General features: G+C 38.5%; 1 protein-coding gene and 1 long non-coding RNA gene across 8 annotated transcripts in view; one reads left to right on the forward strand and one right to left on the reverse strand.

The window, feature by feature from the left end:
- Positions 1–15,005, forward strand: part of BICD1 (BICD cargo adaptor 1) — a 108,641-nt gene that overhangs the window by 85,698 nt on the left and 7,938 nt on the right. The window contains exons 8-9 of one of the 7 annotated variants that reach the window (XM_075855918.1): positions 2,187–2,556; positions 9,436–10,317. The exons of 2 other annotated variants lie outside the window; for them this stretch is intronic. In XM_075855918.1, coding sequence (XP_075712033.1) covers positions 2,187–2,556; positions 9,436–9,470 — 405 coding nt within the window. In that variant the 3' untranslated portion in view covers positions 9,471–10,317. Of the gene's footprint in view, positions 1–2,186; positions 3,700–9,435; positions 10,318–15,005 lie in introns of those variants that run through there. 4 more of the 7 variants (XM_075855917.1, XM_075855920.1, XM_075855919.1 and 1 more) reach the window with 4 other exon arrangements.
- LOC142748727 (uncharacterized) overlaps positions 1–15,005 on the reverse strand; it is a 145,287-nt gene that overhangs the window by 19,479 nt on the left and 110,803 nt on the right. The window lies entirely within an intron of this gene.

A 15,005-nucleotide genomic window follows, 5' to 3' on the forward strand; every position in this document is an offset into this window, starting at 1 on the left:
ACGACACCACACAGGAGTGCTGGCAGATCCTCTATACGACACCACACAGGAGTGCTGGCAGATCCCCCATACTACACCACACAGGAGAACTGACATCTCCTCTATACTACACCACACAGGAGAGCTTACATGTCCTCTATAGTACACTACACAGAAGAACTGACAGATCCTCTATACTACGCCACACAGGAGAGCTGACAGCTCCTCTATACTACACCACACAGGAGAGCCGACAGATCCTCTATACTACACCACACCACACAGGAGAACTGACGGCTCCTCTATACTACACCACACGGGAGAGTTTTACGGATCCTCTATACTACACCACACAGGAGAACTGACAGCTCCTCTATACTACACCACACAGGAGAGCCGACAGCTCCTCTATACTACACCACACAGGAGAGCTGACAGATCCTCTATACTACACCACACAGGAGAGCTGACAGATCCTCTATACTACACCACACAGGAGAGCTGACAGATCCTGTGCTTTCTTTTGAAGCATACTGGAAGTGATGTTCAAACGACAAAAATGCACTATTTAAAAAATAAAATAAATAATAATTCACATAGGCATTGTTACTGGTATCATACTATTTAAGCAAGGCCGTACATACCAAAGAAGCAGCACATGTGGGTGCTTTGGGGCCCCTGGAGAAATGGGTCCCATTCCAAATGTTAGCAAACAGGGGAGTGTAAAATGTCCATGAGTCATTAAAATGGGATACCAGGACCTCTTGTCACGGGTGATGTGGATGTGGTCAAGCAGCTCCTGAAAGGCACCTAATGTTTATCTTTGACCTGCATTGATTTCTAGTGAATTGAAGGCTAGATTCTTAGATTTAGTCCTAATTCTCAATGCATAGCTTAAATCCTTGTTGACTAAGTAGTCAATTTTCTTACAAATAATGCAATTCAAGATTAACGAGTATATTACAGAATATTACATTAGTCTAGTCTACCACTATAAAGGGGCTACCTATAGTAAACGTGGAGTATTTTACACATAATATATATAACTGTTATTAGCTGGGATAGTGTTCCCATATGTTTTGAAAATGGGTGGACTGACCATTTAGGCATTAGTGGAGTGCCCAGCAGCATTAGCCAGGGGCCAAATGCTATTTATTAACCTAAACCATGTCAATCATGGCTATAGTGGCTCTCTGCCCTGGTTGAAAGCGAATTTTTCAATAGAAAACTAGGTAACGTTCCCTTAAGAGTTTGCCGACTACACATCTTAAGGGCTTATCAAAGTTGACTATCATATATAAGATCTACTACTGACGATCCAGAATACAAATGAGATGAAACCTTTAACCCTGAACATTTTGTTTCCCAAAAATGAGTAATAACATGATTAAGTGCATGTCCCCTACCCATGTTCCCAAAATATGTTTTCCTGTTATGATAAGCACCTAACTTTTACATATTTATTTGTATATGTTTTTAGCAATTCTGATGAAAACCTTCGACATTAGAGGAAAGTATGCAGGCTCACAGAGTATTCTTGTAGCCAACAACCCCAAGAATATGTTATGATATAACATCCTTTAACGTTGGTCAATAGCGTCCTACACAAAGAAGCTCATCTGCAGAAAATGGGCTCCACAATTCACCCAGATAGTATTAAAGTTCATTTTCCTAAATATTATTGGCCACCAAGCCCAAGAGTGGTCCAATTTTTTACATGAACAATTGTTCTTGTCAAAATCTCAGCCACAAAAAAGTCCATTATAGCAGACTTTACTCTAATGTCCATGGGCAGCTTAAGCCAACTTTTTGTTTTGCTTAATGGGGTTTTTGAGAAAAAAATAGATTGTTATTGCCCTTAGAGATTAAAATGTTCATCAATACATAATGGAGGTCAGACTTATAGATGTCAGGAGTTTTTTTTAATTTGAGTATAGAAAATCTTGATTGACCATAGAGTATCCACTTTTTATACGGGAACACCTAAGAATCTATTGGTACCTGGTGTAATCCATGAGTTTTTCAAGATTTTAAGGCACACATTACATCTACACTTAACAAGGCAGCAGCTACAGGATGAAGGGACAGTTAAAAGCATCATTGATTTCCTTTAACCCCCAAGTTCAGAGTCAGGTAGCTGCAGTAAAGCTCTGAGCAGAACGTCGTGCGTCCACCAACATCAGGTAACACGTTTGCTGTCTTTGCAGCAGTTCCCAGTTCCAGTTGCAAGAAACCCGCTTCACACGTATTGCACCAAGTTACCATACCAAGCAACGCACGACAGGCCACCACTCAGGTTCCCAGCAGGAACTTCCTCATCAGCCAACTCCAGCCCAGAAAAGCCTTCTGCACTTCTCTTCCACCAGCTGTCAGCTTCGAGGAGCACAGGGCAACTAAATACACAATGCTTCTCTCCGCTGCAGGCTTCCAGCCAAAGTTTTACACACAGTCCGGAATCTTCTAGCTCCCGACTACAGAAAAACCTCTTCAGTTTTACAGCTTCATCATCATCATCATCACCCAGCACCAGAGACCCTCATACTTTAACTTCCGCAGCTCTATGTTCCAGGCAAAAAGGTAACCACATTCTGCTTGCTGCGTGTTCCCCCAGATACATGCAGCCACGACAAACTAACTATCCATTCATTGAATCAAGGCTTCACGAAACCAGGGTTCTTTCCCCGAGGCCTCTAATAAGACCCCGTTATGCAGAACACACTGACCTCAGTGAAAGATTATTTAGACGTGAACCAAGCCAGTGAATGATTTATTACTTCTAATCTTCAAAGGGACGAGTCAGCCAAAAATTTAAATTTTTATTAATCCAGGGTAGATTTCAAATTGTATATTTTTGGATGTTCTGTGCAATTGACCTTAACATATTAGTATTATTATTATTTTCTTACATTTAATATTAGCCAAGTAGAACTGTAGGGTGATTGAAAATGTTGCAAAAACTTGAAGGTCACACTAATTATTTGAGAGCACAAAAAGTTTGTAGATGGGCTTGGATCACAATATTTGGAATTTATCATTGAGATATGGGTTGTTAAGCACATTGTATGTCTTCTGTAATTTTGTTTGCTTTTCAAATGGCCTTATATATGGTGTCTTGCTAACTGCTTGGTATTACATATTAGAACACTGTGACTGCTTAGATTTATTAGGAATTCCCAAGAACTTAGCCAGTGACTAAAACATTGTTTGAGGCTGGTAGAAGATCCAGATATACATGACTGGTAATAGCAATGGTAAGAAGCTCTGGCCACCCTTAAAAAGCCAGAAAACTCAAAAAGATTTGTCTAAATGCTAAGTCATTAAAAAGAAATTCAACCTTTATGTTATATGTCGAAATACCCAATGATGGCAGAACAACAGGACTATTATGCACTATTATCGATACTCTTCCTCCTTAGAGTCTTTAAAGGGGTTGTCCGGGCATGGGGCGGTTTTTCATACCCACAGGATATGTCATCAGTATAGGATCGGTGAGGGTCCGACACCCGGACGCCGCACTGATCAGCTGTTTCGGCGGCCTCCTATGGACTGAATGTCCATGCTGGAAGCAGATAACTCCGGTCACAGTATAGCGGCTGTGCTGCAGTACTGCAGCTCTGCTCCTATTCAAGTGAATAGGAGCAGAGTGGCTTTACTGCAGCAAGGTGTCGGACTCCCACCGATCATATACTGATCACCTATCCTGTGCATATAGACAAGAATAGACAAGGAGACAGCACTTCCAATGGATATCAGCTTTAATCACCTGTGCGACGTTTCAGTCCAACAGGACCTTTCTCATGCTTGAGAAAGGTCCTGTTGGACTGAAACGTCGCACGGGTGATTAAAGCTGATATCCATTGGAAGTGCTGTCTCCTTGTCTACCTGGTATTGAGGACCGTGGACCAGGTCCTGTTGAGGCGCCCACTCATCTGTTGTCCAGTGCTGTGGTATTTCTTCTTTCTTTTTTTTGGCTATCCTGTGCAATAGGTCATCAGTATGAAAAACCGCCCCGTGCCTGGACAACCCCTTTAAGGTCAGTGGCTAGTTCTTATCTGAAACAGAGTGAAATGACATTTGTCCTAAGAGCAACTGAATATCACATATATTCCAAAGACTCCCATTATTGTGTTGTAGTAAGTGTTTTGTAGGTGAACATTAAAGGGTTTGTCTGCTTTGGACAATACAAAAGGTACCTGATCACAGGGTGTCCTTCTGGTGGAACCCCAGTGATCAGCTGTAACCTTTGGGGGAACCTGGCACTAAGTGTTTAATTCTCCTGCAGCACCACCAGAGGGGAATTAAAGCATTACACGATGCCCAATCAAATGAGTGGGCTGTCCACATATTGCATCGGGTCCTCCAGATATAGGGACACTCTTTGTAGATGCTCTTTGCTACAGTCATCCTTGAATGCCCCAATAGGGTATTTCAAAATAGATGGGCAACCACTAGTTAGTAGGGACACACCAAACACTTCGACTTAAGATACAAGGAACCAACTCCCTCCTTGTTATCTTTTTCATGATGCTTCAAATATAAGGAACCAGTTTAGTTCTCCTTTTCTTTCTAAAACCACAAACTAGAATGTATTATTCTTTGTCAGCACTTTAAAATGTACCTCCCTCATGTTATTGAATGTATTTTGACTCCTTATCCTGTACACATGTAAGATGTCACCCTTTATAACTAGGTCACCTGCTCTTTCGAGAACTAGAAACATTTTCCTGGGTTGGCTACTGGACTGTATTATTTAAAAGGCCTTCATTGTTGATCAATTTCATACTATATCTTTGTAGGAGTCAGAGCTCTGTTTTTCCGATACTGAGCTCCAAAGCCCCTGCTTCTCTTCACACAGCTATACATTGGAATGATAAAATGTTGGCTGCCTGCAGCCACCACTAGGGGGAGATTAATGTATACATGCCACAAATTAGACAGCACTAAACACTGCACATGACATATACATTTCCGCTGGTTTATTCTACAGTTGTTTCTGTTGCGGTAATGCAGAGGACATCTTGACTGGGTGACATGTAAATGCTAACTATCGTGAGGGTCAAGCTTTTGCACACAATGAATGACTTATTATGGCTCTTAAGCAATGGTGGCGTTACATGTATCAATTCCACTTTATGGATTATGTTTGTCACTACATTATCATTTTGTAGTGATTCTATAATACATTCCATTGTGCAGCATTTTAAGTATCTGTCATTATTGTTATATGGTTTTTTTTCTTTTTGGTGATTGCACCTATTATTTTTTTTGTTCTTTTTTTATACTATAATAAAATGTATTATTATTGTTATTATTTTTATGTTCCTGCTAATGAAACTACTTTAATAGTGGCATTTTTTAAATAAATCTGAAACTATATAAAATTTATAGCTATATTTATAAAACACAATATATACTGTAAGCTACAAGCTCATTTATGAGAGTAAAAACAATGCTTTTGTGAAAGGTACAAAAAAATAGCATTAAAAAATTCAAGGTAGAGAAAAACGTATTCAAATTTTTTTTACTCTTGTTATGCAGATATTAATTTTCAAGAAAAATTTGTTATTGTGTCAATTAATATATAACATCAAGCTAAAGGAGTTACAAGATAAAGAAAAGACAGAAGAAATGTGATTATCTACCCCAATAGAAAAAATATTAAAATAAACCTGTATCAATAAAATTAAATTAGCATATAACTACCTCATATTAAAAAATGTTTTATAATTATATGCTAGTTGCATGCATGGATTTGATTGAATTTGATTTAATTTTAAAAATATTTTAAAAATAATTTTGATAGAAAAATTTAACATTACTGACGGAACCGGTTATAATTTAACTGGGCTTGTTATCTGTCATGTGACTAATCCGTCACAGCATTGAATTACGTTTTTCTACTCCACTGACGGAAGAGAAAAATAGAATTCATAGCGCAGATGTGAACCTCACCTGAGGGTATGTTCACACGAGGGCGTCCGTTACGGCTGAAATTACGGGGATGTTTCAGCCTGAAAACATCCCCGTAATTTCAGCCGTAACGGCATGTGCAGGCGCTTGAACGTCGCGTCCCTTACGGCCGTAATTAGCGCTGCTATTCATTGGAGTCAATGAATAACGGCTCCAATTACGGCCAAAGAAGTGACAGGTCACTTCTTTGACGCGGGCGTCTATTTACGTGCCGTCTTTTGACAGCGGCGCGTAAATTACGCCTCGTGTGAACAGACAAACGTCTGCCCATTGCTTTCAATGGGCAGATGTTTGTCAACGCTATTGAGGCGCTATTTTCAGACGGAATTCGGGGCAAAAACACCCGAATTACGTCCGTAAATAGGCCGTGTGAACATACCCTTACTGCACGGGTGGATTCAGACAGCTGAGGGCCCCAGTGCAAAAACAGTCTATGGGCCCCCTGCTCTCCAATATGTCATCATAAATCACCGCCTTACGTGTCTTTAACAATCCATCAGTAATTGTAAGGGTATGTTTACGGACGTAATTTGGGCGTTTTCCGCCTCGATTTACGTCCGAAAATGCGGCTCGATAGCGTCGGCAAACATCTGCCAATTGAAAGCAATGGGTTTTACGTTGGTCTGTTCCCACGAGGCGTAAATTTACGCGTCGCTGTCAAAAGACGGCGCGTAAATAGACGCCCGCGTCAAAGAAGTGTCCTGTCACTTCTTCAGACGTAAATAGAGCCGTTTTCCGTTGACTCCATGGAAAAACAGCTCCATTTACGTCCGTAATTGACACAGCGAAAAAGCGCCTCAACATGCCATTACGCCTGAAATTACGGAGCTGTTTTCTCCTGAAAACAGCCCCGTAATTTCAGCCGTAACGGACGCTGCCGTGTGAACATACCCTTAGCCATAAAATTATTTCAATCAGACATTTACATGCAATCTAAGGGTAGGTTCACACATTTACTAAAAAAACGTCTGAAAATACGGAGCTGTTTTCAAGGGAAAACAGCTCCTGATTTTCAGCCGTTTTTTTAGCAACCTGTGTTTTTTGGAGTGTTTTTAGAGCTGTTTTTCTATAGAGTCAATGAAAAACGGCTCCAAAAACGGCTCAAGAAGTGACATGCACTTCTTTTTCGCGGGCGTTTTTTTACACGGCCAGTTTTCAAAACGGCCACGTAAAAAAACGGCCCGTCGCAACAGAACGCTGTTTTTCCCATTTAAATTAATGGGCAGATGTCTGGAAGCGTTCTGTTTTTGATTTTTCGTCCGTTTACGGCCCGAAAAACTTCCGAAAATAAGCCGTGTGAACATACCCTAATAGTCAAAAGAAGTCTTCTTTAAGGTGACAGTGGGCCCATTACCTACCCTGTAGCTGCACAGGTTGCATCCACGGTAGGTTTGACCCTGCCTTACTGTTTCACATAAAATAAATTGAACATTTATTGCAAAATGAAAAAGAGAAATCTTTTGTTTTTTCACACACACACACACACATATATATATATATATATATATATATATATATATATATATATATATATATATATATATATATATATATATATATATAGCCTTGGTTGTGGCATATAAATTCTGGATTAGAAACAATAGCATTTTTTAATTCACGGTCTCCTGCTTCATTGTGTCAAACTATACAGATAAAAACAAGGACATTTATGCAACAACACCGAAAAAGGCCATACTTACAAATGGACACAGCCAGGTCTGAAACGCTGATGAAGGCGAGTGAGCAGGTGCTTTAAATAATAATAGCCCCTCCCACTAGTCTTGAGGGGAGTGGTATGTGGTGCATGAGATGTGTAGTAAGAAATAATAAATGAATAGTGTATGTGCAAGTGTAATAATGTGAGTGAAATATAGGGGGCAGTAATGAGTAAAGTGCCTAAAAAATAAATAAAATAAATAATGGGATGCAAGTGTGTGAAACATGGAGGAATAGTGTGTAAGTCATGAGGCGCAACGTAACTAGCCAGGTAGAAGCCTATTTGTGACGCCTTGATAATTCATAGAGCGGGCTACCCTGCTTGCTAGGCCAAACAACAACACACCATGCTCTCCCAGCATCAAAGACCTGGCTGTGTCCAAAAGAAGCGAATATAAGTAATAATGAAAAATACCTGGGGTATTAGTGATCATTTTGGCCAAAAGGACGCAAGCTCGCAATCCACGACAAGGATCCCCAGACTTGCGAGTCCCTAACTGGAGCGAAAAGCTCCTGATGTACAGACAAAACAGATAAAAACAAGGACATTTATGCAACAACACCGAAAAAGGCCATACTTACAAATGGACACAGCCAGGTCTGAAACGCTGATGAAGGCGAGTGAGCAGGTGCTTGTCGTGGATCCTTGTCGTGGATTGCGAGCTTGCGTCCTTTTGGCCAAAATGATCACTAATACCCCAGGTATTTTTCATTATTACTTATATTCGCTTCTTTTGGACACAGCCAGGTCTTTGATGCTGGGAGAGCATGGTGTGTTGTTGTTTGGCCTAGCAAGCAGGGTAGCCCGCTCTATGAATTATCAAGGCGTCACAAATAGGCTTCTACCTGGCTAGTTACGTTGCGCCTCATGACGTACACACTATCCCTCCATGTTTCACACACTTGCATCCCATTATTTATTTTATTTATTTTTTAGGCACTTTACTCATTACTGCCCCCTATATTTCACTCACATTATTACACTTGCACATACACTATTCATTTATTATTTCTTACTACACATCTCATGCACCACATACCACTCCCCTCAAGACTAGTGGGAGTGGCTATTATTATTTAAAGCACCTGCTCACTCGCCTTCATCAGCGTTTCAGACCTGGCTGTGTCCATTTGTAAGTATGGCCTTTTTCGGTGTTATTGTGTCAAACTATGTTTTGTGTTCGGGTAAAAATTAAACTTCTTCATGTTTTTGTACAGTAAAGGGGCAGACTCTCCTTCAAAATAATAATTACTTACTTTTTTTGACTGAATTTACAATTTAATTTGTTTAACCAACCTATCAATTACTTTCTTATCATTTACAAAAATTTTAAATTTCCATTTTATTATCTTATATATTCTATATTTGTTCAGTTTGCTCTATACTGTATGAAGAAATATATGCTTAATAGATGACAACATATTATTTATACCTTTATATTTTGAACTATAAAATCGAATACTTAAAAAATGTTTTCAATTATTTAAAATTGTACTATTTAAAAAAATAAATAAATTTTGAAACATAATTCTCCGGGACTGCCCCTTTAAAATATTTATACATATGCTTTAATTTAAACAAAACAGACTTAAACATTAAATTGCTTAATATGAGCAATTAAAAAAATAATATTGATTACCTTGATTTTATCCTCTACCTTTTGCCTTTGATGCAACAATTGGAATTGAACATGAACTTTGAAGCAGCAGCTGTGATGAAGGTCTATTAGCGCCAATACGTAATAACTTACTAGAGGAATCTCATTTCAGCTGCCGGTCTCCTGGATCTGTTCTCCAGAACATAAGTGAGGACAGGAAGAGCAATGACCATCATGAAGAAGTGTTAAAAAGGCCACTGACTGTAGTAAATTTTCTAAAAACATTTCAGATGTTAACTTATTAGTGACTTCCAAAAAATTTTGATGCAATGGACACTCAGAACTATTTCATCTCTATTTTATCTCATCTTATTCTCTATTTAACGTGATGTTGGACAGTTGGGAAAAAAATATTCCTGAATTAACACCACTTTAAAAGATTATTCCATTCAACCAAAAAAAGACTTTTGGATATCAATAACTAACTTTATTGCGGTTTATGTATCATGGCGAACTGAAGATAAATCTGGAACACTGTAAATATCTTTACGCCTAAGAATGCTCCATCGTTATCTGTTATTAGGTGATTAAGAGTCACACAGACGTTCGAGAAAATTGCCCAAAAACAAAACAATTCTGAGAAGAAAAAAAACCACAAAAATTGTAACGCAGGAGAATGTGTAAATGTCATTGGTCGAGACGTACTATGATTTTACAGCAATACAGTATTTGTCCGATTGAAATAATTGATTCAGATTTTTTAGTTCAATTCTATGCGTGAAGAATACAATGTATTACAAAAAATTTTGTTCGAAATTCAAGAGAGAATCTCTTCTGGAAATCCAAAATATTCCATCGAATTTAACGGCATTGATACATGGATCTGACAGAATGTAGCACAAATTGTTATGTCTTTAAAATAAATATCTGAAGGTATAACATGGAGCTAGATTGTCTCATAGTATATTCATTTTCTGGGTATTATTTTATGTCCATTTAGTCTGTAGAATGGTATGATGACAATAAAAATAGTCAATTTTTGGCTATATTTCTCGAAGTACAATAAAAAAATAGTGTAGTACCGTGTTAGCCAGAAACAATATGAAATGTTAAATACTTTTGTGTCAAAAAAGACAAAAGTATAGTAGGTATGATACCTTTATTGGCTAACCATAAAAGTTCTATATGCGGCTTTCAGAGCACACAGGCTCCTTCTTCAGGCATATTACAAATGAATGACTTAGTCATCTTACTGTCCGGCCGCGGCTTCCGGACCACATGAAAATGGCGCCAGATGTCTCTTGGCCGAAGACCTTCCTTTTGGACTGTGTGGGAGCGGCACATGTGCCGTTCCCACACAGACGGCGTACACCATAGTGAATGGAACGGCTCCCGATCGCATTCTCTATGGGGATGTATGTGCCCTATTCCATCTCTGTATGTGTCGTTAATCGACACATACAGGAGATGAAAAAAAAAATGGCAGCCCCCATAGTGAAGTAAAAGTAAGAAAAAAGAAAAAAGTAAAACACAAAAACACAAATAAATAAAATTTATTTTAATAACACACAAAAAGCAAATTTATATAAAAAAATTTTTTTGCGACACCAGTCCATTAACAAAGACAATAAACTGAAGGAAATATTCCCGGATTTACCTCTCCTTGCCTACAAACAGCCACCAAACCCAGGGAATCTCCTGGTCAGAAGTCCAAGACCTGTACCAACATCTTGTCATCAAACACCATCCACATACCAAACCCGCAACAGGCTATAAAATCACTGGCACGTTCTCCTGCACATCCTCCAATGTAGTGTACATGATCCTGTGTACAAGGTGTATAGATAAAAGGAATTTACATTGGAGAAACAAAACAAAAACTATAAACCAGGATGAATCTTCAGACCTACAATAAAGAAGCAGCTGGATACACCCGTGGGAAAACACTTCTCTGGACCTGATCACAGTTTGGCAGATTTAAAAGTCCTAATACTGAAGGGTCATTTTAAAAACAACAGAGAGAAAAATTTGGGAATTCAAGATGATGATAAAATTCCAGTCATTGACACAAGGCCTCAATCTAACACCAGGATTTATGAGCCACTACATGGACACACGTCACGTCCCCCATCAGACTGACTCCAGATGCCTTATCTCCTAAGTCATCACCCCTATAACCTCAGTTTTATTGCCCCGGCTTATCTTAATGATTATCACTTCATGTACTAATTGTCTTTGTGTGACATCTAAATGTTGTGCTTTTTTCAAAGACATTCATTTGTAAACTGCCTGAAGAAGGGGCCTGTGTGCTCTGAAAGCCGCATAAAGAACTTTTATGGTTAGCCAATAAAGGTATCATACCTATTATACTTTTGTCTTTTTTGACACAAAAGTATTTAACATTGCATATGGCTATATTTCTGAAATTTATATATTCATTTTGGGATATTATTTACTAAATACCATTTATTTTAAAAAAAATTTAAGAATTTTATTAAGCAAATGCTCTAATAAATTCTATTATGAAATTTTTTAGAATAATTCTATGACATTTTTTGAATGAATTCTATGAAAAAAACATATATCTTATAATTGGTTCCGACAACCTGTGGTTCTCTACCAATTCCACAAACCAGAAGTCTTCTTTATAATAATTTGGTAATGATATTTTCATCATAAAACATTATACCGTTGCTTTCAGTCCCACACAATTCTGACACATTATAGACTGAATAATATAATTCCTCTCTAATTGTCAAATAGTATAAACTTTGACAATTTAGACTGTTGCAGTGTAAACATGAAACAGAAATAATATTTAATTTAATAATATGATGGTTTTTAATATAATTAATAATAATAATTATTATTTTTTTTTTATTATTTTCCAAAATTGCTTTAATAGTTCTAATAAATTATTTATTTTTTACTTGTCTTATTACAAGGAAATTTCAATGCTCGGGACAATTTTTTTAAAAAAATGGCAACATTAGAACTTTTTCATTAATTGTTTGGTGTTACACCTATGATTAATTGATAAAATAATTGGTCTTCTTCACCTAAATATTGTATAGAAATTCTATCCACACATAAAATTATTAAAAAATTGATAGTGATAAAATGATTGATCTCGGTGTTGAAAAAAATAACAATAAAAATATAATTGGTAATCGAAAAGGCCAAAGGCTCAAAACGCAAAATGTTGTTATTTTTTTTGTTTGTTTTTTCAAAAATATTTAAATTGATATAAATAATAAATTTTCTGTACAGTTATTATAAATATCATGTGGATCTGAGACACAGCTGATCCCCATTACTGACTTATCTAAGGATCCTTTTACACAGTCCGACGTGGGCGGTGAAAAAAAAGTGCAGATTGACGAGACAGCTCGTCAATCGGTGCTTGTTTTCTCCTTTCACAAGGAGCTCTGATCGCTAATGTATCTGGACGAGCGATCGTTACTACGACTGTTCGTCCCCATACAGTTCCCTCATGTTTACACAGAGAAATGTGTTGACGATTAGACATATACATGTCCGGAGACATAGCCATGACACCCACTGTTTACACTGCTGCCTTCACTAGTGACGAGCGATAAATAATAATAGAAATCAGTTTCATATTAAAAAAAAATTATATCATGAGCCAACATCTTTATGTAGAAGAGGTTTAGAATCCCTATGATGGTTTCAGATGAATGTGATGAGGTAACTCTATCTATCTATCTATCTATCTATCTATCTCATATCTATCTATCTATCTCATATCTATCTATCTATCTATCTATCTATCTATCTATCTGTCATATCTATCTATCTATCTATCTATCTATCTATCTATCTATCTATCTATGTCATATCTATCTATCTATCTATCTCATATCTATCTATCTATCTATCTATCTATCTCATATCTATCTATCTATCTATCTATCTATCTATCTATCTATCTATCTATCTATCTATCTCATATCTATCTATCTATCTATCTATCTATGTCATATCTATCTATCTATCTATCCAGTGGCGTAGCTATAGGGGTCGCAGTTGCGACCGGGCCCCTAAGCCTGAGGGGCCCACGGGCCCCCCTCGCCACACTTAGTGTCCGTATCATTGCTTCTTAGATAAAATCGATCTTTACACAGCGCATGAGCAGTAGATTGTGTGTATCAGCGTGTGTACTCCCCCTCCCTTCTTGTGCTCTGAGGCACTGGATTGGAGGAGACAGGGGAGGAGGAGCCTAGATACACACACTGCCGCACGCTGTGTAAGGAAAAAGCTCATGTCTCATCCCTGCTCGTTCCCCCACATCCATGTGAGTTCTGGACGGGCATCACTAGTAATTACATTGTCTCTCTTTAGTGGTTTTTCCCTATACTGTTTGATCTTTGCTGTCTCTCTCTCTCTGTTCTTTCCATCCTGCAAATAGAGGACAGAACGGGAGGATTCAGCAGTGAGAGCAGCGCAGACCGGACACTGATAAGAGGTTACGGAGGGTCATAATTCATCACAGGACAGCTCAGCCTCCAGTTATCGGGAAGACACTGATAAGGGGGCTAGAGGTTACTGTGGGTCATGATTGCACATTACTGGAGGTCTGGAGCTGGGCTGTAATGTGAAGCACGCAGCTCTGCTATGCCAGTGTCCATTAGGAAACTATAAAAAATAAAGAGGCTGCTCCTAAAGGTTTATAAAGTTGTTTTTTTTGCCAGAATCATAAATTATCACCTATCCTTAGTGATCATTTTGTTTTCGCTGGGACACCCACCAATCATGAGAACTGGGGTTCCAAACCCCCCCATTCCTCCTCACTGTAAGCAGGACATTGAATGGAGCAGTGATCGTGCATGCACTCTACATTGCTCCATTCAAAGTCTATTTACGTCATTGTCATAGACCGTGAATGGTGCGGCGGGCGTATGCTCAACAGCCGCTCCATTCCAGCTCCTCTTTACTGCAGGGGTGCAGTGAGGAGGCTCAGAGGGTTTGGGACCCCTGGTCTCTCGATCGCCTCCAGCAATAAGAGAATGATCAAATATACTGTGGGGGGCAAAAAAGTTGGTATTGTGGCTGTATAAGGCACAAAGGAGGGTATTACTGTGGGGCACAAAAAAGGCATTCTGATTTTGTGGTGGGGGCACTATTACTTTGTAGGGAACAAAAGGGGGCACTAGTACAGTTTGGGGCACAAATGGGGCCACTATTAAGGTGGAGAGGGCACTAAGAGGGCTATTGGGGCTAACAGCATAATTTGTAGTTTGTGTGAAGAGACAAGTGGTGGCTGGAAGAAGTCATGCCGGTCTGGCATGGATAGAGTAGAAAAGGGAAATCGGGATACAACTGTAGTGTATTAATTTTTCACTGTGTAGAGCTGGTATATGACCTTTATTTGGTGACTTCATTATTTAGGTATACTATCATACATGGAACTGCGCCGCTTTAAGCCTGCCGTGTTATAAAAGTTGTTTTATTCGTCTCTGATGTATATATTTTTGTTTTGAGGGGTTACTTTAGAGACCCAGTAATGCAGCTGAAAGTTAGAGAGAAGATGCGTAGGGGGGCCCAAACTCAAAGTTTGCACCTGGGCCCATGAGCCTTTAGCTACGCCCCTGTATCTATCTATCTATCTATCTATCTATCTATCTATCTATCTATCTATCTATCTATCTATCTATCATTGAAGTTAAGTGCTGCTTTTTTATGGATGTTACCATAGCTTACAATATTTAGATTAGGTGATTT

The sequence above is a fragment of the Rhinoderma darwinii genome, chromosome 3, assembly GCF_050947455.1.
Source record: "Rhinoderma darwinii isolate aRhiDar2 chromosome 3, aRhiDar2.hap1, whole genome shotgun sequence".
NCBI lineage: Eukaryota > Metazoa > Chordata > Amphibia > Anura > Rhinodermatidae > Rhinoderma > Rhinoderma darwinii.